At 42.9% G+C, this 23391-nt stretch overlaps 1 protein-coding gene and 1 long non-coding RNA gene across 13 annotated transcripts in view; one reads left to right on the top strand and one right to left on the bottom strand.

The window, feature by feature from the left end:
• Positions 1-2940: 2940 nt before the first annotated feature.
• MAX (MYC associated factor X) overlaps positions 2941-23391 on the top strand; it is a 103091-nt gene continuing 82640 nt past the window's right edge. For 4 of the 12 annotated variants that reach the window (XR_004666213.2, XR_004666214.2, XM_063596250.1 and 1 more), the window contains exons 1-3: positions 5037-5446; positions 6175-6201; positions 13900-14007. Coding sequence is in view for 10 of the 12 variants with exons in the window: in XM_063596250.1 (XP_063452320.1) it covers positions 5411-5446; positions 6175-6201; positions 13900-14007 (171 nt within the window). In the remaining 2 variants the exon portion in view is untranslated. Of the gene's footprint in view, positions 5447-6174; positions 6202-13899; positions 14008-23391 lie in introns of all 12 variants that reach the window. The other 8 variants (XM_008977768.3, XM_008977766.3, XM_008977770.3 and 5 more) reach the window with 6 other exon arrangements.
• Positions 10559-23391, bottom strand: LOC130540785 (uncharacterized). Its single transcript, XR_008954781.1, has 3 exons — positions 17697-23391; positions 17069-17181; positions 10559-14083 (listed from the first exon to the last, which is right to left on the bottom strand). It is a non-coding gene; the product is annotated as an uncharacterized LOC130540785 (long non-coding RNA).

The following is a 23391-nucleotide window of genomic DNA, read 5'->3' as shown; positions in this document are numbered from 1 at the left end:
GAGGAAAGGGTCCCTCACTGTGCTTAGAGATCTTCCATTTGGCCTTCTAGATCCAACCACTCTAGGCTATGGGTCTAAGTTCTTGTTCTTGGGCTCTCTCCACACACACAGTCCCCCAACCCCCCAGTTCTGGTCACCACTCTGTCCCCTCTCCCCTGTAGGCCTCGGGGTGAGAACAGATTCCCAATGGTACTGTGCAATCCCTTGAAGTTTCTTTAGAGCCTGCCCACATATTTGCAAACAACCTCTTTATTAAAAACTCAAACAATCCTAATTTGAGTGTGTCAGCTGGTTCCTGTGGGAAACCTTGATAGTCACACCCCTTCCCCCAGATAAAGAGAAAGCAAGCACAACTGACATGGGAAATGATTAGGACTGTCTTCCTATGGGTTACGGCTTGAGAAGTTTGCTGCTCAGGAAAGATAGTGGGCTTATTGAGATAGCAGTTTTCTTTTAATAGCTCTACTATTTTGGTGAGAATGATGCTACTCAGTTAAAAAAAAAAATCATTGAAAATCCCACCTCTCGGAAACAAACACTATTAAAATGTTTTCTCTCTGTGTGTGTGTGTGTGTGTGTGTGTGTGTTTGTGTGAAGATGAAGATCTCCTTATGTTGCCCAGGCTGATTTCTAAGTCCTGGCCTCAAGCAATCCTCCTACCTCAGCCTCCAAAGTGCTGGGATTATAGGCATGAGCTACTATGCCCAACCAGCTATTAAAGTTTTTGATTAATACTATTCTACATATTTCTCTACACATATATGCTCCTACAGATATACTTGATTTTACATGAATGAGTCACACTCTAAATGCTGTATCAAAACCTGCTTTTGGCACAAATGTTCTCAGGATCTCTTGAGGGCTGTGTCACAGGAAATAAAAAAAGAAAGAAAAAAAAGAAAACCTTGCTTTCTCTCACTCATCCATAAGCCTTGTGTTTTGAGTTTCCTGTGGAATAATTCAAGTAAATGTGTCCAGAAGTAAATTGCATATAACAATCTAGAATTAAAAAGAGAGGTGTGGTCTTGGGGTCACCATCAGAGAGCTGGTCACCAAAGCCTCAGGAGGTAGAGGGTCCTAGCAGGCAGAGGGTGGAAGACAGAGAGGCAAGTGCCAACCAAAAGGTCCCTGGAATGCAAACAGTGATGGTGGGAAGGAGAAAAGCACAGGAATTCTTGGCCTTCAAGAGAGGGGTGGCCAACAGCGTAGATGGCCAACATCAGGTCAAATAAGATAAAGGCTTTGGATTTGGCAACAAAGTGGTAGCTAGTGGCCTGGAAGAGTGATTTTAGTCAAGTGGTAGTGTGGGAGCCAAATTGTAGAAGAGCTAAAGAGATAATGGAAGGAATCCACCTGCTCACACCACGGCTACTCCACTCCCTCTTCATCACAGCTCTCAGACTCCAATGTGCATATGAATTACCTGGGCCTAATGTTATCATGTAGATCTGATTTAGTAGGTCTGGGTGGGGCCTGAGGTTCTGTATTTCTTACCAGCTTCCTTGTGATGTGTTTGCAGTGCAGCCCCGATAAGCTCACCTGGGGTTTTACCAAAGACACTCAAGTGTGGATGAAAATGAATTCTTGCGGTCCTAGATGCACCTCAAGAGAAACACTGAAAAGGAACACTAAGGAAACTTCTCATCTGCCTCGTTCTTTCCTGTGTGTATGTGCCTCACTCATGAAAATCCCTACATTTGGGTCATTTAAAAGTTTGCTTTTTTTTTTTTTTTTGAGACTGAGTCTCACTCTATTGCCCAGGCTCACTGCAACCTCCACCTCCCAGGTTCAAGTGATTCTCCTGCCTCAGCCTCCCCAGTAGCTGGGATTAAAGGCGTGTGCCACCACACCTGGCTAATTTTTGTATTTTTGGTAGAGAAGGGATTTCCCCATGTTGGCCAGGCTGGTCTTGAATTCCTGATCTCAAATGATCCTCCCGCCTTGGCCTCCCAAAGTGCTAGGATTATAGGAGTGAGCCACTGTGCCCGGCCTAAAAGTTTCTTAAATCCCAAATGTATGAGACTTTTCTAGTTAACTTTTTGTTATTTTTCTACTTTAATTGCACTAGGTCCAAGAATACACTAATATTATAGTCCTTTAAAACTTGTTGAGATTTGGCCGGGCAGGGTGGCTCACACCTGTAATTCCAGCACTTTGGGAGGCCGAGACAGGCAGATCACCTGAGGTCAGGAGTTCGAGACCAGCCTGACCAACATGGAGACACTCCATCTCTACAGAAAATACAACGTTAGCCGGGCGTGGTGGCTCATGCCTGTAATCCCAGCTACTCAGGAGGCTGAGGCAGGAGAATTGCTTGAACCCAGGAGACGGAGGTTGTGGTGAACCGAGATCACGCCATTGCACTCCAGCCTGAGCAACAAGAGCGAAACTCCATCTCAAAAAAAAAAACAAAACAAAAAAAACCACTTGTTGAGATTTGCCTTATAGCTAAGTACATGGTCAATTTTTGTAAATGTTCCATGAGTGCTTGAAGACAACATATTCTACAACTGTTGGGTGCAGTGTTATGTCTATTAGGTCAAATTTCTTAATCAGGTTGACAGGTCTTCATATTCTATTGATTCCTAAAAGGAGATGTGTTAAAATCTCCAGTCTCCCTACCAGGAAAGCCTTTCCTCCTCACCTCAGTCCACCTTATTCACGATAAGCAAAATGTTACGTGGTCTTTGCAGACCCAGCCCTTACCCTAATGCAACTGACAACCTCAGAAGACTTCCCTGGTCACCAACACCTCCCCAACCCCACCTCATACCTGGCACTCCTTCTTCCTCCTCTGAGCTCTTACAGCATTCACTGTCTATACAAACGGTTTGACACTTACATAATTTGTCTTCATCACAATTATTTGAGTTGATAATTTACTCCTGTCAGGTTTTAAATTCCACATGGGTAAAGATTATCTTATTTTTCTTTTATAACAGTTTTATTGGAATATAGTTATTGACATACCATAAAATTCACTCTTTAAAAGCATACAATTCAATGGGAAACTATCTTATTTATTCTGGCATCGTCTATAGCTGTGGTTCTCAGTCTTGGGTGCACACTGGAATTACCGGAAGAGCTTTAAAAAATCCTTCAGTCTGGAAAAAAAAAATCCTTCAGTCTGGATCTCCCCTTCAGAGGTTCTGGCTTAATTGGTTTGGGGTGTGGCCTGGGGATGGGAATTTTTTTAAGCTCCTAGGATGATTTTAACTTGTAGCCGGGGTTGCCTAGAGTGCTCTGTTCATAGCAGGCACCCAAGAACTGTCTGTTGTAATCATCAATTAGCTTTAACTTCTAGTATCCAGTTAATTAACTCACTCAAAAGTGGCCGTCTGTCTCCCCAATAGCCCATCAGCTCTTATCACATAATGGTCTGCTTGTATCTGTCTCCCCAACTCAGCAGGAAAGGAACACTATGAGACAAAAGCATGTAGAAAAGGTAAGTTCACTTGCAAAGATGTGCAGACTTAGTAGGACTGGATCACTGAATAAGAAATACAACAGATATTAGACCGCGAGCGGTGGCTCACGCTATAGGCGTGAGCACGTGAGCACTTTGGGAGGCCGAGGCGGGTGTATCACGAGGTCAGGAGTTTTGAGACCAGCCTGGCCAAGTTGGGGAAACCCTGTCTCTACTAAAAATACAAAGAATAGCTGGGCGCGGTGGCGGGCGCCTGCCCCAGCTACTCGGGAGGCTGAGGCAGGAGAATCGCTTGAATCCGGGAGAGGGAGGTTGCAGTGAGCCAAGATCGCGCCACTGAACTCTAGCCTGGGCGACAAAGCAAGACTCCGTCTCAAAAAAAAAAAAAAAAAAAAGAGAGAGAGAGAGAGAGAAAGAAATACAACAGATATTAAAGGAAAAAATGTAAAGGAAAAATTACCACATTTACATTTGTCTTTTCAGCATGGATGACATGCTCACGTTGAGGAATGTGTGTCACAAGAATTGTGTGTGACATATCCCCAAATTTCCACATTCAAAAGTCAGGGATAATATGGTATTCATCCGGGAATCAGTAACTCATGGGAAAAGCTCAAGATGTCATTCACTTTGGAGACCAGATGTAAAGGAGTAGTATGGGTACTTTGTCTCAGGGTGGAAAGTGTCTCTTATGGTTTTCTTCCTTCCCATGGGACTTGTTGCACACTCTTAAAATGGCGGCAGGACCGGCACGCTTGCTTGCACAGCTGTGAGCTGCATGAAGGCAGGGATGGTTTTGGTCTTATCCGTTATGGCATCCCCTTGTGGCACATGTTAGGTGTTCAATAAATATCGGTGGAATGGATGTGATTACACTTCATGCCACAGTATATGATTTTAACTGGACAGGGAACCGCAAAAGTTTCCCATATTGATCCTTTTTGCAATCTTAATTATGGTACTCTGAGCTGGGATATTGCCTAAACTGCCTGGGCTACAACAAACTCTGAAGGGGCTTTTACTTCCACGTCCATAGTGGTTGAGGGTTCGCGTTGTGTGAACGCTGGAGCCTCACGTGAGTAGCTGAGTAGCGAGGATGGTCACTCCCAGATAAACGAATACAGGATTCTCGCGGCTGGGAGCGGTCGCCCGGCGAGGTCCGTCATTCTGCCTGTCCAGTAGCACCACGAAACACCTGCCACTGACACCTCCCCACCAGCCCCCGAGGGTTCGCGCAGGCATCCCAAGCCGCGCCCCCTGGTCCGCCGCAGCCAGATTCCCTCCCGGGCGGGTTACGCCCCTAGGCGCAAAACGGAACCACTCCGTATGAAGAAGACAAAGTATAACCAGTCACACCAAAGAGAGGCAGCATTATTTAGACAGCCGGCTACTCCCCCAGAGACTCCACCCAGTCCCCTGGGCCCGGCGTCCAGCGCGCAGACGGTGCCCGGCTCCAGGAGCTCCAGCTCCCTCCACGTGTCCTGTCTTCCCAGCAGCCTCCTCTGCCGCCTCGGGAGGAAAATCTCCTGACAACTCGCGGTCTGCGGACTACGACTCCCAGGAGGCGCCGCGCCGCGGCTCTCCCCGCCCACTCCCTGGGACGCGCAGGCGCCTTGGGCTCCGTCAACAAGCCGGGCTGGCGACGCCTGGATGCGGTTTCTTCCGGGATTTGTAGTTTTTCTGGAGCTACCCGGGCCGTCTGTCAGACGGACAAGAACTACAAGTCTCGGCTGCCCCAGCGCTGCGAGCCTGGTCACGTGGCGGGGGCCGACCGGGCGTGCGTGCCGCCGTTGATCCGGTGCTGCAGTGAGGAGGTGGTTCTTGCCCGTGTTGTGTGTGTGTGTGAGTGAGAGAGCGAGTGAGTGAGTGAGTGAGTGTGTGTGTGGGGGGGACTCGGCTTGTTGTTGTCGGTGACTTCCCCCTCCCCTTCACCCCTTCCCCTCCCCGCCGCCGCTGCAGTGGCCGCTCCCTGGGCCGTAGGAAATGAGCGATAACGATGACATCGAGGTGGAGAGCGACGTGAGTCCTGGGGCTTCTTCCTTCCCGTGCGGGTTGTCAGGCGGGGACAGCGGCCGGGGCTCTTAGCGGGGCGACGGCGGGAGGGGGCCGGGCTGCCGCCGCCTCCTTCCCCTTCCCCTCGGGGCCAGGACTGCCTCCGTCGCGTTCCCGGTTCGCTCCCCTCCGGCTCCTGGCCGGAGCGGCCTCCTGGGAGTGGAGGTTGGGGGAAGACACGCGGCTTCTGGGACCCCCACCTTCTCCCGTGGGGGAGGGTGCTGCGGCCTCCCGCTCCCACCTTCCCCGGCTCAGGATCCGGGGGACAAGGATGGGGGGCGCCCGGAATCCCATTGTCCGGATCCAGGGGAAGGGGACGGCGTTCAGGACCTGCCCCTTCGGACTGCGATCCTCTCCTCCCGTGACCCGCGGATCCTGGGGGCCGGGGAAGGGCGGAGAGGGGTTGGGGGTGCCTAGATGCCCGAGCTGGGTCTGCAGGGAGGAGACAGTGCTCGGGACCCCTCTGGCCCAGGTCGGATCCCGGAAGGAGGGGCGGCGCTCGGGACCCCTCTACCCCGCTACCGGATCCCGCCGAGGGTGGAAGGGTGGGGGCAAGGGGTGGGGAGGGAGGAAGGGGTGTCGGGCTGACTCCCCACCCTCCGCTTCCTCTGCCGCCGGCATTTTCTTTCTTATTATTGAATGTTAAGTGTAAAAATAACTTCTATATTTTCTATTTTTTTTCTCTCTTATTCCAGGAAGAGCAACCGAGGTTTCAATCTGCGGTACGTCTCCTACTCTCCATTTCATTTTTATTTCCGTTCAGTTCTATTCCTTTTTGGGGTCAGAGAGAAAAAGAGATCGTACTATTACTTTTAATATTGTAGTAAACTCTAATGTTAACCACTAAGGTGAGGTGGGGCCTGGTTCTGGAGGGTGGGGGGTTGCAAATCCCATTATTCTAGATTCTCAGGTGATAAGTTCAGTGATTCTAGGTGAGTAAGAGGAGCTGTATGCAAAGAATTGAATTGTTCTGTAGTTTTCAGATAGGGGATCCAGATGCCACTATGTAAGTGGAAATGAGAAATGCAGCATTCTGGTCTGGTAGTATTATTTCAGGGCAAAGTGGTCAGAAGATTTATTTAGGAACAAGTAGGTTTTAAACCATATCTGTATAATTGTGTGAAGCTGAAGCCACAGGCAGTAATCGCCTTTAACCGAGTCATGTGACTGCTGTAGACCCGTAGAATCTAGCACAACATGGTATTCTAACGCAAAAATTGGAAATGTAGAGGAGCCAAACGTTACATCATCAAAATGTCACATAAAGTTATTATGGTCTGATTCTCTGTATTTGAAGAAAAGGTATAAAGAAAATTAAAAAATAGCTGAAGAAAAGTGGCATTGCAGAGACAGCTTTGCTGAAAGGTGATGGATGAGACCATATAATGTTATCAATAATTTCTTAGGGTTTTGATATTAATGTTCTCAGTAGATGGTTCTGTGGATTTAGATAAGCACTAATTTCATGTCTTTGGAGTCTGAGACAGTAATATGGATGTTTCATGAATAGATTTGAGGGAAAAAAGAATACACACAGAATAAATCAGAATCAGTGAGGGGAAGAGAAATAAGTATATCAGAGTGTCTAATATTTGATAGTTGGGAGCAGTAAGAAATGTATAGGATGGGGGTAAAAAGTTCAAATGCCCATGAGGGCCATAAAGAATAAAGAAGGAAGAGGTGAGGGCTTGGGTACTGGAGAGCAGTGCCTCTTCTCAAAAGTCAGCACTACTGAACTCCAGTGGTTTGTTACGTAGGAGTGAAGGGTCAGTATTGCCAGATCTTCCTATTTTTAATTTTATTTTATTTATTTATTTTTGAGACAGAGTCTCACTCTGTCGCCAGGCTGGAGTGCAATGGCGCTATCTCGGCTCACTGCAACCTCCGCCTCCTGGGTTCAAGCGATTCTCTTGCCTCAGCCTCCCGAATAGCTGGGACTACAGGCGCGTGCCACCACACCCAGCTAATTTTTGTATTTTTAGTAGAGACGGGGTTTCACCATGTTGGCCAGGCTGGTCTCGATCTCTTAACCTTGTGATCTGCCAGCCTCGGCCTCCCAAAGTGCTGGGATTACAGGCATGAGCCACCACGCCCAGCCGATCTTCCTATTTTTTAAGAAAGATTAGAAATCTAAAACTTTATGTTGTTTTTCTGATTTTTGAAATGATGTGTGGAACAACTGTTTGGGGGCTTGTTAGAATTTGCAGGATGTCACTTTGATACCTCTGGTATAAGAACTTGATAACCACAGGATAAAGGCAAGCCATCTCAGTTATACCTGCTCTTCATTAGAGCAAGCAAAGATTGTGCAGGTTGTCTAAGCAGATAGGCATTAAGAAAACTTATTTATTGAGAGCTGATATTTCCATAAAATCCGGGGATGTAGTTGTTCCAGAAGTCTTAAAAATTATCCCTGGGTAATAGTCATTAAAGATAATTTGTTTTATTTTATTTATCCTTGAAGTATTCTCATATACTTATGCATATATTTGAAAATTGAATTCCTTTTTCACATTTACTTTTATCCTTCGTGTTTGGGGCCTAGTCTGTTGAAAACTTTTTTTTCCCCTGCAAGTCTCCAGTTGTAAAATCTGTGCTAGGGCTCGATCAGAGTTGGAGGGTAAGGATCGTTTAGCCTTCCTTTGCAGAATTATCCTTTGAATTGAAATTATACTGACTTCCCAGTAAGAGAAAGTTGTGGTTTTTTGTTTTTGTTTTTGTTTTTTTTGGTGAAATTTTGGCTCGCAGTTCTTGAAAGCTTTCTGCTTTTCAAAATTTTCATCCATATGATCGTTGATATAAATTTGTTATTAAATTATTATAATGTTTCTGCTTTCCTGGAATGCTAATCTCATTGTTTTGTCTAGATGTTTTTAGTTTGCTGTTAAGGTGCCTAGGATTTTTCCTTTTGATTTTGGGGGTAGGCAAAGGAAGTTGGTTTGACACTTTGTTTTTAATTTAACACATCTATTTGTTGAGATTTCTAAATATTACTCTGCACAATGTAATTACAACAGCATGGAGAGAAAAAGCAGATGTGTTATAAACAAATTTTATAGTATATCAAACAACTATTGTGACTGTGTAGGGTAAAAAGGATTCCATTTTTTCCCCTCTGTGAATGCATCTGCTTACTCCTCAATATTTAATATAGATAATAAATATATTTTTTAAAATTTAAGAGGGAGCTATTCTTAAGTTTTGCCTTAGAAAAAAGGTTTAAAAAAAGATGTGGACTGTGAACAACCAAATACTTAGGTATTCAGGACTACAGAAGATGTTGAAAAAGTTATTTGAAAAGGGTTCTGTGGATCCTAATATAAAAAATTCATGTATGTTTTATAAGGTCACTACAATATATAGGCCTTACTACATGAGAAATGTAAGATACTGAGAACAGTTAGGCTAACTCTAACAGAAAGTGAAACTGATTTGGCAAATACTTTTTTCTATTGCTTCAGTACAAACGGAAAACAGCTTCTCCAATGACCAGTAAGCTTTGTTAAAGGAAGTAACCCCAAAGAGTATTCTTACTACTAAATTCAGTACATCGCAAAATCCCACTGATGTTATTTTTATTATATTTTGGAGGGAAGAGGTTGCATTTTAAAGATAAATTTGTGGGACAGGTATATTATATTGCAAGGGCTTCCTTTTGCTTTATTTCTGTTTGGGAAATTTCTTTAGGAAAGAGTGAAAGTATACAAGAAATGTATGGGTTAGTGTGTTGGTCAGGAAATGCAAGTTTTTTTCCAGTGACCATCCTTGATGGCACCTGACTGAGTTGCAGTTGCAGTATACTTGTGAGGGGTTTGAAAACAGATTTGTGCAATTCCACTTCTGGACCTTTCTGGCATGAAATATTTTTAACTTCTCAGAGCTCTTTGCTTCTTTAGGAATATTCAGAAGAGAACGAGCTTGGTAGCCTCCGAGATTGGAATTCACTCAGGAAACTACTGTCTGTTTTACCTGCAGTCAGTTGCATGGCAAAAGTGCTGCACAATGCATGTACTTTTTCTCTGCTTAGAGTGTTGACAGTGATGCTTACAGTGATAACAAATGCCAGAGTTAGTTCCTAAATGTGCCTGTGTTAGAGTAAAAGTTGTTCTTATGTCTAAAAGAATTTTTCCAAGGTGCCAGTAACGGTGAAATAGTTGGTCAAAGAATTCAGCTTGGTTTTTAATTAAAATTTCCTGACCAAGGCATCCTTCTCTGAAATGGCTATAGTATGAGGCCCTGTTTGGATTATAGCATTTGCCAGTTCTTTTAGGCACCAAAAGAAAAAAGTTTGAAAACAAATACATACATTAGATAATGTTGGAAATGTATACCAGGCAATCAGCTACAAGCAGGACAGGTATTGGAAAATTGAAATCCATGTCTTTCTCTTAGGGAGCTTGGTGAGTTTATCCCATCCTACCTGCCTATTATTTTATGTTATAATTTTTGGGTTGATTAAAATGAATATTTTAAGTTGCTTAGAAATTGAACTTTATCCTATCTTGTTCTTATCTATCAGAAGTAAGAAATAGATCTTTTCGGATGAGATTTTTGGGTCTGTGTATTCTCGTGTCCTTAGTCTCTAATAAGAATAGCTTGATAAGAATCATAAGCAACACAAGCTTCCCTCTAAAATACAACCTTCACATTTTGTAAAGGTGGTAAATATTGAGTGGGCAACTAATTCCCTATATGCTGATAATTTTCTGTATTAGAATTGAGATGGTTCCCCTTATAGGTGGGGTTGGCTGTCAGGTAGCCTGTAAGACATGGCATTGTTCTGGAGAACCTTGTGCATCCTGGAATAATGAAGCGTTTATTTCCCCGTGCTATTTGCCTAGAACTTGGAGGAAATAAGATTACTGACTGATGTGATGCCTTGAACAAAGATGCAGTCTCTCTGCAGTAAGTTGGAAGGAAATAATTTTAAGAGATTTCCCTCAATTTTGAACAGACCTCCTTAGCCTAGATGACTTCTTGCCAACGTAGCAACTTCTTGGCTAACAAAATAATGTTTGCCTTCAACATCTAACAACACTTAAGATACACGTGCTTGGTAGTGTCAAAGATGGACAAATTGTAGGTGAAGATTTTTATTCTGTTTACCAGTGTGGAAAGTTGGGTAGAAATATAACTGAGAGGCTGAATAAAAACTTTGGCAGAGATGTCAAAGCTGGAAGTGATTTGGTGCGGGAGTTTCTGTTGAGCATCTGTGGACCACTGCATAGCCCCTTAGTATTTCTGTTAGGGATGCCCTGGAGGAAGGGTTTTCTGGCAGACATCCAGACGTACAAATCCAGCGTACTAGAAGAGTGGGCAGCATCCAGCCACTGTTCCCATAGGATGTGTAGGGGAGATGTTTGGGAGCCTGCTGTACAGTCCAAGAATACCTCTGGTCTCCTAGAATAGGGCCTAATTAATTCCACAAGGGGGTTTTCCGTACCATTTGTTTTCATTACTGAACATCATTCTCAGTACAGGCTCATCTGAGTAGAGTTTTATTTGTTCAAGACAATTGTTTGGCCTTGTTTTTTAAAACCAGTTTTGCATTTGGGGGAGGATATTAGATGCCTTACACTGGGAGTCTTCACCCAGTTTTTCTTCTTCAACTCTGAAATCTTGGCCCTCTCAAAAAGGGTTGCCAGCAAGCAAAGACAGTTAACAAGGCAGTGATAAAGCCTGCAAACTAGTCCTCCAATGGAGGTGGGGATGAGGCACGGGCAGTGTTATCAGTCTGGGTGGATCTGTGGTTTGGAAATGTTTCCCACAGAGAATTCTCAGCCTTGTGTAAAGGTTTTTCTGTTTTTCATGTGCTCTTTCAAAACATTAGTGATAACATTTAATTCAGAGTTGCCTGGAATTAGGCTTGTTAGTTCTGCATGTTTTTAACTTGTTCTTTCAAATCAAGCTTGGGGAAGAGAAAAATACATCCTTGCCATTGTCTCTGAGAGATTTAAAATTGACTCCACTAGTAGCTCAGGGATGGACATGGCAGCAGGGATTGGTGTAAGATTCCACTCTTCTGCTAGTTAAATTGGGCCTGGAACCACTACAGAAATTCCATCCACTACTTTGAGAACAACAGTCCCCAGCCCAGGCTTTCTACCAGGCAGTGGACTGCTGCCTTTCCTTGTTGAGCCAACTTCTCAAACTTGGCTGGCTCCCCAGATGAGAAGCCAAGATTTCTGCTCATGATCTACAGCCAAGTTCACTTACAATCCTCCAACCGAGAGACTTGTCCATTTGAGTCCTTTCAGAGCTCAGTGAATGGGAGGGGGTAGTGCATTGTGCGGATGATTTTGGTGTTAGATTATACTTAGCTCCACCCCTTTAGTGCAGGTCCACGTGAAACCAAGTGCAACTTCATTCTAGCTGTTTGAGATTTGCAGGGCTCTCCCAGAAAGAAAACAGACAATTAGAATTTTATTTGTATCAACAAGAGGGATTGTGGGTAATTCTGGTGCACAGCTCTTAGCTGGGAGGAGGGCCAAGAATCAGGGTGATTTAGTAGACAGGAGTATCTTGGGCTGCTCTGGAGACCAAAGATGGGCGATTAATTTGCATGTAAATAAACCACCTTAGGTAGTATATAGCAAACAGGAGTGGCCAAATGTTGTCTCTTGGCCTTTAAGCTCCTTAGGTATAGTCCCAGCCCAACTTATCTTTATGTAGATGATCAGAAGGAACAACAGTAAGTTCAAAAGGACTAGATACTTAAATAGGTTCAATTCTGTCGCACTATTTCATGCTACTGTTAGAAGGCATCTATAATTTTGCGCTAAAGTTGTATGATACAGAGTACCTACCTCTACCCTCAGGTTACGTGGTGTTCCAAACTTGACTGTCCTCTCAGCTTCATATTTCATGTCACTATAGTTCAGTAAACATTCATTTTACAGTGAATCCAGACTTAACAAGATTAGGACAACTTTAGAAGTGCTCCAGGCATCTGCCCCCAAAAGAGAGATATGCTATGGAGAACCATGGTTGTCATGGGAACCACATGTCCAGTTCAACAGAGCTGTAGGTGAGGTATTAGTTTAAGAGACCAGGAAGTAACTCAGATGACTACAGGTGCTCCCAGTCTCCTCTTCCTCTGTAATGACTAGGACTTTTAGGATTAAATAACAGGAGAATTTCAAGTCCTTTCGTTTTCACAACTCTTGATAGATTTTTGTCTGTACATCTTCTCTAGTACAAGGATTCACGTGAGGCAGCATTATTCTTGTGCTAAGCCAAGTTATTTACTCCTGTTCCATTTTTTGAATTTCTGGCCCTCTGTTTGTGTAGATTTAAGCTACCTGAACTTCCCAGTACAGACTGGCTCTCTAGATTAGCTCAGTGCAACCTTGTGCATTCAAGGTGAATGTTCAGAGCATAATTTCCGTAATTCCTAGAGTGTAGGTGTGATGAAGTTCTTCTTGCTTTGGGTTGTTTGTGTTCCGTTTGGAGGGGAGACCCCTCTGATGGGGACCTGCTGAAGTGCTCTTACCATGCTCTCCAGCGCTGTCTCTTCTGCCTGAAGCCAGAGCATTTTGCCATTCCTGATTTGGTGTTGGCAGTTTTGGTCCATCTCCAGCTGACTGTTCTTTGTGATTCCAAGCAGGCTAAGGCTTTGACTTGGATATTTAGATACTGCCAGTTAGCCTGACCTGCCACAGGTACCTGAGATAATTTATTCTGAGTATGTGGTGTCAGAAGTTGTGCCCTCTTAAGAACTGCCTGTCAGGCACTGCCTGTGTGCAAGGAAGCCCTTGGCAGGATAGCACCTTGGATCTACTTTTAAAAAATAGGAACTCAGAATTCAGTTGTCATCTTATCAGCTCTGTCATAATGATCTCAGATTAATGCATCTAGGTTTTATAGAGGTTTTAGCTTCTATTGTATGATTTGGTGAGAAGGTCTTAAACTAGTGCCTTTTAGTGGGCTTGGGACTCATGGTGATGGTTTCACATTAAAGAAGCACCAGTGACTTAACTCTTTCTTCCCCTGGACACCTATCTGGGGAATCTCTTACAGTGGAGGTGATCACATCTTAAGAAGGGGCCACTGGAGCTTTCTCTAGTCACTTCCTAACCACAGACTGGTGGCTCTTCTGTCACATAAGCAAGTTGGGGGGGACCACTGATGTTACAGGAGAGTCACACTTTGTCCCCCTGAATAACTTTTATTTTACTTATGCATGAGCTGGATGCATCGAGCTACTTTGGATGTTCCTGTCGCAAGCGTTGCTCACCCCTTTCTCCCCCTTTAGCAGAGCCTAATTCTGGAGACTCCTAACTGCCCACCTTGAGAAATCCTTCCCAGTCCACTCGCCAGGGACAGTGCTGACAGCGTGTACTTCCAGGCTGTACCCCACCCACCTTGTACCAAGCAAAAGGAGTGACATTCCTAATGTGTTCTTTCTCCCATTCTTCTAGGCTGACAAACGGGCTCATCATAATGCACTGGAACGAAAACGTAGGGACCACATCAAAGACAGCTTTCACAGTTTGCGGGACTCAGTCCCATCACTCCAAGGAGAGAAGGTGAGTTTCCTGAGAAAGCTGAGTAGCTGGCCACTACTAGCTTGGAACTTGTTGCAGAGCTTAGCAGAGCACTCACCTATTGGGAAGGAAATGTAGTCAGAGATATTCAGGTAGCATGGTTGCCTTATTTTTGACTGTTTGGAGGATCACTGCACACCTTACCTACTCCAGTTTATCCTTAACAAAATATGTCAGATATAATGGAGCTATTTGTGAGATAATGGTAGGAGTTATCTTTTAAAATTTGTATTATTTGTAATAAATTCAAGAAATTATAACTATACACTATAGTATAAAGAGTGGCCAAGAGTTCGTTTGGGATAACAGTAAAGATTCCAGAGGTCATTAATACCCTAGACCTCCATGAGAATTCCTTTCCTATGGTTCAAAGTTAATACTTATTGTAAATGAGCACTTGCAGAAATGTGTGTAACGTATGTGAAAGACAACCTGGGCACCATTGATTTTCCAGCCCCAATAATTGTTATTTCCAAGGCGTATAAAGATCATTTTAAGCTGTGGGACAAAAGACTTGAGTGAAGAGACATGTTCATGTGAAACAGAAAAAAAATAACCATTCTTCCCCACTCCCTTCTGGAACCTAGCATTTTCCCTGGAGGGCTAGGCACCAGCTGTTTCTACATTTGAAAAACAAAATTAGAAGCTTTGAGTAAAAGCCTATGGGTTGGGGTCACTCCCTGGAATTTGGAGAAAACATCTGCATGGCTAGTTCCATCCTTGACAGAGAGTGTAGTTGTCTGCAGCAATTCATTGGAATAACTGGCAAGCTGGGAAGAGGACCTATGTTTTTGCTTTAGTGATCCAGTGTTTTATAAAGAAGGAACTATTCTGTTAAGAACAATCTTTGCTTTTGGGTGCACTTTGATTTAGTTCTGTGGTGGGGGTCCTGGATTTGTTTGGTTATCCAAGATCAAATTTGGAACCCTTATGCTTTCATTTTTTATATTGTCACTCTGGTAAGTTATGGCCTCTATACTTTATCTAAGGTGTGGCTTTCCATGTGGCGTAAACATGGAGAAGTTCTGACCTTTATAAAGAACAAAACAGGCCATGTACATACCTGGTATTGCAAAACCAGAATTTGCCATGGGTTAAGCCTACTTAGTGTGGACTTGATTTAATGACCTTAAACCAAGGTACTTACCTGGAATAACAACCTTCCTGGGTACAACACTAAGTACCACGGAAATCTTTATGACTAGAGACAGACTCACCCCTTTAGTCAAAGTAAACACATGCCAAAGATTATCTCTTAGGCTTCTTTTACCTGTTGACAGTTGGTGCTTATTCCTGTACCATAGTATCAATTAAAATTGCTTTGGTAAACTATATGGAAAAGAGCTGCCTTCTCCTAAGTCTCACCTAACCAGGAGTGGCACTGGGGCAATGTTTCTCAAGGGGTGAGTTGCGGACCACCCACATAAGATTCACTACTGAATCAGCCTTTCTGGATGGAAACCTGGGAATCTGTATTTATAACAAGCAGTCAGATGATTCTTAGGCATTCTTAAGTTTGAATACATTGGGAGAGGTGGGTCATAGGATCACAACTATACCTTTTCCTTATCCAGCCTATTTTACAATGCCATAACATTCTTCCTTAAGTCCTTATAATTACATTATTCTAAATCCTATTTTCTCCTTTCTTTCTTCAAGGAAGTTAAAGGTTTGAATTTGGTAGTCTTACAAATGGAATAGTTTGTCATTTGTTGTGGCTCATTTGTTTACTCATTCATGCCATTCAGCACATACTTACTGAGGGTCTGCTACATGCCAGGCACTATCCTAGATACTGGGAATACAGCAGTAAACAAAACAGACAATAACAGGAGCTCTTGCTCTGATGAGGAAATGATGAAAAAATGAAGTAAGAATTTAAAATATATGTATTATGTCAGGTAAGTACCATGGAGAAAAACAGAGAAGAAGAGTTGCAATTTTAATTATGGCAGAGAAGAAGAGTGTTGCTGGCAAGGTGACATTTTAGCAAAGCTTTGAACAAAGTGAAGCAAAGAGTAGTGCATCTGTCTGGTAATGAGCATTCCAGGCAGAGGGAATGCAAGTGTGGTAGCACTGAGACAGGAACCTGTAAGCATTCCTGGGCCAGGCAGGGAAAACAAAGAGGCCAGAGTGGGTAGAGTGGAATGAGTGAAGGGATGGTGGCAGGAGATGCCGGCAGAAAAGTAGCAGGACTAGGAGAGAGGAGTGGTCCAGGGGAACCAGATTCTAGAGCCAGTCAACAAAACCCCAATTTGAGAATTTACTAGATACCATTCTAATTTCAGAATCCTCCTATCCTGTGTTATAATCCAAATATGTCCTACTGACAGTGAATGAAGGAAATGTCTATAAGCTCTCAACCTCTTCCTCTTTAAAAAGCAAGCTGCCAGCGCTGTTTCATAGGTGCCGTGAGTCTAACAGAATATTTTGGTCCCTTAGACTTATGAGTTCTCACTAAACCTGGCGTTTTTTTAAGTGTGGTATTTGAACTAAAGGAAATAGGCTCATTCTTAGATTGTGGTAATTAAGGTTATGACATTATGTAAATAATCATGAAATGATTATTTTACCATGTGAGTTTTGGGAAACTTAGATTCTTAAAGGGAAAGCCTTTGATTTGGGTCTCTCTGTGTTCCAGTCTCCTTTGACTTAAGCATCTTTATGTTTCAGCTGACTTCTCCCTTAGCATTTGGATTATCTGTCATATGCGTCCTAAGCCTTTTGTTTTTTAAAGAGAAAGCAATATGTTAATTGAATTGGATCCTAACCAATAATAGGGGATACTTGTGTAAAAAAGAAAGAAAGCTTTAAATGTGGGACCCAAACTCTATTTACCCTTTGTTTTCTGTATTTCTACTATAAATTAAACATTTTAAAAAATGGTTGGCTGGGCATGGTGGCTGATGCCTGTAATACCAGCACTTTGGGAGACAGGCAGGTGGATCGCTTGAACCCAGGCGTTTGAGACCAACCTAAGCAACATGGCAAAACTGCATCTCTACAAAAAATACAAAAATTAGTTGGGCGTGGTGATGCTTACCTGTAGTCCTGGCTACTTGGGAGGCTGTGGTGGGAGGATCACTTGAGTCTGGGAGGTCCAGGCTGCAGTGAGCTGTGATGGCACCGCTCCAGCCTGGGTGACAGAGTGAGACCCTGTCTCAAAAAAATAAAAAATAAGAATTACCTTTTTCTTGAGGAAAAAAATCAGTAATAATTGACATTGTATTGCAATGTAAAATTAAATCCACACAGCAGTTGTATAAGGTATGGTACTGTTATTTGACAGTTAGTTATTACTGCTGTTGCTCCTGTCAGTGTTGTTAACAGGCTCAAGATCACTATCCCATCTGTAGCAGGACAGGGGCTAGAACTCAGGATTGCCAGTTGCAAGTTCCATCTTTTTCCTATACCATATGGGTAAGCAGTTTAAGGATATTTTAAAGAAATCTTGCTTAAATACTTGGATCTTGTCATTGTCCTGGGAGCTTCCCCTGGATAGGCCTATTAATCTTGGCAGTGTGTCATACCACGGCTACTACAGAAATGCTATCCTCTGAGGTGGTGTATGTAGGTAACACTGAAATGCAGGGTATTAAGGATCATTTAAAGCCTGTAATTTCTTTCTGAGTTCACATAGTTGCTCTGAGCTCAAGAAAATAGACCATTACAGTTGGTGGTTCATTTGGGTTTTGCCATAGGTCGCAGAGTTAGCAAGTAGACCCTCGAACTCTGTTGTTTGAGTCTTTTGTGTTCCTTGCAGTTTCTCAACTGTATGTGGAGTTCCACTATTGTTCCACTGGGAACAATAGGATGGAATTAGAATCATCAGCCAGCCAACCAGAGTAATGGAGTAAGGGCAAGATCAACTGTGGCCCCCTCCCTGCTTTTTTTTTTTTTTTTTTTTTTTAAACAGAGATGTTACTTTTATAGAAAGTATTATTTAAGTGTCCTTGCTTGGGTACTAGGGAGTGTTACACAATGGTTCACTGGCACTAAGCTCACCATACTTATGTTGGGGAGCAAGACCTGATAGCCAGCCTTTACATGGGAGTATAATTCTGTCCTTCATCTCATAAGCCCCAGTACCTGAGCCAGAATGATTATAACCAACCACACTGTCTCTTTATCATGGATGGCTTTAGCAGTAGGTTATTTTCATCATTGCCATTTGTAGCTCTACAGTGGTTTATAGTAATTTCTCATCTTTTAAGTCTCTCCCTCAGTGCCTGTTGTTATCAAACTCATTGCTCTCTCAGGCAGTTGAGCTCTGCATTTCTCCCTTATGGGGAGAGCTGTGTTGGAGAGAGAGAATATAACTTCAAATGAAAATAAAGAAAAATAGAATTTCTTTATTTTGAGGTGAGAATTTGAGGGCACTGCCTCTGTCAGTTCCTATCACAGATTCTGGCACATAGTAGGTTCTCAGTAAGTAAATTGTGGTGGAGAGAGAGAGCCAGAGGAAACAGCAGGCTTGCTCAGCCATTAAAGAAAACAGCAACAGTCAATATTATGTGCTCAACTATATAAGTAAGACCTTGTGAGTGCTGTAGAGGTTAAAAGACATAATAGATGGTGTCTACCCTTGAGGGTCTTGCTCTGTTGTTGGGAAAGAGGATTACATCTAACAATTAACAATAATGAGATAACATGCTGAGCATCAGATAAGAGCTTTACATTGAGTTAATCTCAGTTTCATTTCCATTAAAATCTGGTTTTCTTAACAGGTAGATGTTGAAACCAAATATAATAGTTCCCTTATGGCAGGGAACATGATTCTTAAGGATAAAGGCTCTCATAGCATTTATACTTTTATGTACACACATTTATATATTATACTTAATATATGAGGTTTTACATATATTTGTGTGATTATTCAATGACTGTCTGCTGGCACTACACTACAATAAGTACCATGAAGGCAGGGAGAATGTCTCCTTTTGGTTATATTTCTTCCCTCAGTGCCTGCACATAGTAGGGAGCATAGTGAATGTTTATTAACTGAGGGGAGGAATCCCCCATCAACCTGGCCACATTATTTTGGGAGATGGCTCATTCCTGTTGATGCTTTTAAGGCTGACAGTTCATTCGGTAACCTATGTCTATAGCATATCTGAGCTGCTAGAGGGATTGTCATTTAAATGAAATGTAAACTATAGCCCTATCCACTTCTCCTCATTACTCATTAAGGTTATATTAGCTAGTCAGACTCCAACTTGGGCAATTATCTTTTTAAAGTTTCTACATCTTAAATTGTTGCCCATAGTTGCCCAAGTCTCCCTTAGGCTCCAGGCTCAGCAATTGTAAATGCATTTAATTTCTTATAAATTATTTGCATGCTGCTGAAAACCTCCAAGGGCTTTTCATTGCCCATTTAGGTAAGGACTGGTATTCCATGTTCTGTAAATAAGATACCCAGCTTACCTACCTGCTTTTTCGCCTCCTTCCTGACATTAACCTTCCAGTTACTATACACCCTTGTATTAGTCCGTTTTCATGCTGCTGATAAAGACATACCTGAGACTGGGCAATTTACAAAAGAAGGAGGTTTAGTGGACTTACAGTTCCACGTGGCTGGAAGGAAGCCTCACAATCATGGCGAAGGCAAGGAGGAGCAAGTCATGTCTTACATGGATGGCAGCAGGCAAAGAGAGAGAGCTTGTGCAGGGAAACTTCTGTTTTTAAAATCATCAGATCTTGCAAGACTTATTCACTATCACGAGAACAGCATGGGAAAGACCTGTCCCCGTGATTCAATTACCTCCCACCGAGTTCCTGCCACAACACATGGGAATTACAATTCAAGATGAGATTTGGGTGGAGACACAGCCAAACTATATTATTCTGCTCCTGGCCCCTCCCAAATCTCATGTCCTCACATTTCAAAACCAATCGTGCCTTGTCTTAACTCATTTCAGCATTAACTCAGAAGTCCACAGTGCAAAGTCTCATCTGGGACAAGACAAGTCCTTTCTGCCTATGAGCCTGTAAAATCAAAAGCAAGTTAGTTACTTCCTAGATAGAGTGGGGGTACAGGCATTGGATAAACACAGCCATTCCAAATGGGAGAAATCGGTCAAAAAAAGGGGCTACAGGCCTCATGCAAGTCCAAAATCCAGCAGGGCAGTCAAATCTAAAAGCCCTGTAATGATCTCCTTTGACTCCATGTCTCACATAGAGGTCATGCTGATACAAAAGGTGGGTTCCTTTGGTCTTGCATAGCTCTACCCTTGTGGCTTTGCAAGGTACAGCCTCCTTCCTGGCTGCTTTCACAGGCTGGCATTGAGTGTCTGCAGCTTTTCCAGGTGCACAGTGCAAGATGTCAGTCAGTGGATCTACCATTCTGGGGTCTGCAGGATGGTGGCACTCTTCTCACAGCTCCACTAGAGAGGGCCCCAGTAGAGACTCTGTGTGGGGGCTCTGACCCCACATTTCCTGTCTGCGCTACCGTAGCAGAGGTCCTCCATGAGGGCCCTGTCCCTTCAGCAAACTTCTCCCTGGACATACAGGTGTTTCCATACTCCATCCTCTGAAATCTAGGCAGAGGTTCCCAAACCCCAATTCTTGACTTCTGTTCACTCCCAGGCTCAATACCATGAGGAAGCTGCCAAGGCTTGGGGCTTGCACCCTCTGAAGCCACAACCTGAGCTCTGCATTGGGCCCTTTCAGCCACGACTGGAGTGGCCGGGATGCAGGGCACCAAGTCCCTAGGCTGCATACAACGTGTGGACCCTGGGCCCAGCCCACAAGACCAGTTTTTCCTCCTAGGCCTCTGGGTCTGTGATGGGAACAGCTGCTGTGAAGATCTCTGACATGCCCTGGAGACATTTTCCCCATTGTCTTGGGGATTAACATTCGGCTTCTCATTACTTATGCAAATCTCTGTAGCTGGCTTGAATTTCTTCTCAGAAAATGGGATTTTCTTTTCTATCACATTGTCAGGCTACAAATTTTCTAAACTTTTATGCTCTGCTTCTCTTATAAAACTGAATGCCTTTTACAGCACCCAAGTCACCTCTTGAATGCTTTGCTGCTTAGAAATTTCTTCCTCCAGATACCCTAAATCATCTCTGTGAAGTTCAAAGTTCCACATATCTCTAGCGTAGGGGCAAAATGCTGCCAAGCCCTTTGCTGAAACGTAACAGGAGTCACCTTTGCTCTAGTTCTCAACAAGTTCCTCATCTCCATCTGAGACCACCTCAGCCTGGACTTTATTGTCCATATCATTATCAGCATTTTGGGCAAAGCCATTCAACAAGTCCTTAGGAAGTTTGAAACTTTCCCACATTTTTCTGTCTTCTTCTGAGCCCTTCAAATTGTTCCAACCTCTGCCTGTTACCTAGTTCCAAAGTTGCTTCCACATTTTCAGGTATCTTTTCAGCAGTGCCCTACTCTACTGGTACCAATTTACTGCATTTCGTCCATTTTCATGCTGCTAATAAAGACATACCTGAGACTGGGCAATTTACAAAAGAAAGAGGTTTAATGACTTACAGTTACATATGGCTGGGGAGGCCTCACAATCATGGTGGAAGGCAAGGAGAAGCAAGTCACGTTTTACATGGATGGCAGCAGGCGAAGAGAACTTGTGCAGGGAAACTGCTGTTTTTAAAACCATCAGCTCTCACGAAATTTATTCCCTATCACAAGAACAACATGGGAAAGACCAACCCTCATGATTCAATTACTGCTCACTAGGTTCCTCCCACGACACATGGGAATTGTGGGAGTTAAATTCAAGATGAGATTTGGGTAGGGACACAGCCAAACCATATCAACCCCTCTTCTGTTTGCCCAGGAATTTCATTCTCAGCATATCTGAGTGCTTTGCTTTTCTCAAGGTCCAACCCCAGCCACACTGCCCAGGTGACTTGGGGGTTCCATATTGATGAGCCCTGCTCACAAGGCCTACCTGCAGCCTGTCCTCTATTTCCTGAGTTCCCCGCTTCCCTCAGTCTCCAGCTCCTTGCCTTAGAGGCCAATATCAAATACTGCCCCTCCCTTAGAACTCTCCCTTGAACCTCTGTGGCCTTTTGTGGGACCTCTCCTCAGTCTCCCTAATTTCTGTGATTAACTTATCACCTAATTAAATGATATGCTCCTGTAGGGCAGAAATCTAATTATTCCTTCTGGGAGACTGTCATACAGAATGAGAGAGGTCTCACTCCCCCAAGAGTACTAGAGAGCTCTTCACCTAACATTTTTCGCATCTTGAGATTCGGAAGGATAGAGATTGATTACTAGGCCTTGCCTTTAGCATTTTTGTTTTCTCCAACAAAATTGCAAAAACTTTAGAAAAATGGGAAGAAGAAAAAACATGAATCCCTCCTTCCTCTAACACAACTACAGCCTTCCCTTTGGCTATGACAAATGCTGCCCAACAGAAATTTAGCATGAGTCACAAATGCATTTTAAATATAACTTAAATACAATTAAATTTTCGAGTAGAACCAATTAAAAAGTTAAACAGGTGAAAATTTGAATAATATAATTTATTTAGCCTAATATTCAAAAGTAAGTATGATCTCAACATGTAATCAATATATTTAAAATTATTTATTCACCAAGTCTTTAAATTCAACTTAACAGCACATCTCAATTCAGAGTACTCACATTTCAAGTGTTTATTAGCCACATGTGCCTAGTGACTATCATATCAGATAGTATAATCCAAAAATAGACTCTCCGTACCCCCCTGCCCCATTTAATGTGACTAAAATTAGACATCATCTTAAAGTGGATGTGAAAAGAAACCTGCCTCCTTTTTTTTCTGCCCAAAAGCTGCTATTGTTCAATCCATGGATTTATTGATGGAGTCTAACAAGCAAGGAAATATAGTGTTATCAATTTGTGTATTCCTTCCTGGTCTCTTCATCTACATGCTTCCCACAGGGAAAGTACTATTTATAGCTTGCTGCTTTTACATAATATATTTTTTCGCTAGGTCATACAGTGTGCTCATGTTTAGTCATTAGGCATGTTTCTTTTGGGCAATTGGGGTTGCATTCAGTTTTTAAAATTTAAAATGTATAATTACAATATGGACATCTCTGTATATGTAGCCATTTCCATAGACTCCAAGAAGTTGGATTTCTGGGTTGAGGGGTGTGAGCATCTGACCTTTTTCCGTGTGTTGCCAAAATGCTTTCCAAGAGGATTGTTTTTATATCCTCTTTCTTCCATTTCTTTCTTTTTTTCAAGCAAATTCTAAAGAGTAGTCTTTTGGTAGTGTTTTGAGAGTACCAGTTTCATTATCACTGGAATTTTTTTTTTTTGGAAGAGGGTAACTAATTCAGTAAACAAAAGTTAGTAATTTTGTATTCTATTTATTACTTGTGAAATTAATTGCTTTTCCACATGTTTATT

Source organism: Pan paniscus, chromosome 15, assembly GCF_029289425.2.
Source record: "Pan paniscus chromosome 15, NHGRI_mPanPan1-v2.0_pri, whole genome shotgun sequence".
NCBI lineage: Eukaryota > Metazoa > Chordata > Mammalia > Primates > Hominidae > Pan > Pan paniscus.
The sequence above is the reverse complement of the archived record's forward strand: the minus strand, read 5'-3'. Positions and strand labels throughout refer to the sequence as shown.